This window comes from Etheostoma spectabile, unplaced genomic scaffold, assembly GCF_008692095.1.
Source record: "Etheostoma spectabile isolate EspeVRDwgs_2016 unplaced genomic scaffold, UIUC_Espe_1.0 scaffold431, whole genome shotgun sequence".
Taxonomy (NCBI): Eukaryota; Metazoa; Chordata; class Actinopteri; order Perciformes; family Percidae; genus Etheostoma; species Etheostoma spectabile.
Genome location: NW_022605607.1, coordinates 120144 through 120734, shown reverse-complemented (window position 1 = coordinate 120734; position 591 = coordinate 120144). Strand labels below are relative to the sequence as shown.

The 591-nt window shown below is 45.7% G+C and overlaps 1 protein-coding gene across 1 annotated transcript in view; it reads left to right on the top strand.

Annotated features, from left to right (window-relative positions):
• snrnp200 (small nuclear ribonucleoprotein 200 (U5)) overlaps nucleotides 1–591 on the top strand; it is a 62240-nt gene that overhangs the window by 34476 nt on the left and 27173 nt on the right. The window contains 1 exon segment of the mRNA XM_032511655.1: nucleotides 254–427. Coding sequence (XP_032367546.1) covers nucleotides 254–427 — 174 coding nt within the window.

The window sequence follows — 591 nt, the reverse complement described above, 5'->3', positions numbered from 1 at the left end:
AGTAAAACAGATAAAACTCTTCAAATCTCTTTGATAATGTACAAGGTATCGATAATACAGACATTAGGGTGTAAAAATAAAAAAGAAAGAAGAAATACTTATACTACACATTGACACGAGTGGGAGCACGGTTGGGTTGAGGTAATAATATTCTTATTAATGCTGACATGTGTAGTGTGTTATGAACCAGTTTTTTGGATGTTTTTGAGTGTATGTGCTGAGTTCTGTCTCAATGTTTTCTTCGTCTCTCCAGCCTGCGAGACTCAGCTGCCGGTGTCCTTCCGGCACCTGATCCTCCCGGAGAAGTACCCCCCTCCCACGGAGCTGCTGGACCTGCAGCCGCTGCCCGTCACCGCTCTCAGGAACTCCGCCTTCGAGGCGCTCTACCAGAACAAGTTCCCCTTCTTCAACCCCATTCAGACACAAGGTACCCAACGGGAAACGGAACATACCGTCCTTAGAACATACCATATATCCCTTGAACATACCATACGTCCCTAGAACGTAACGTCCCTAGAACATACCATACGTCCCTAGAACATACCGTCCTTAGAACATACCATACGTCCCTAGAACATACCGTCCTTAGAA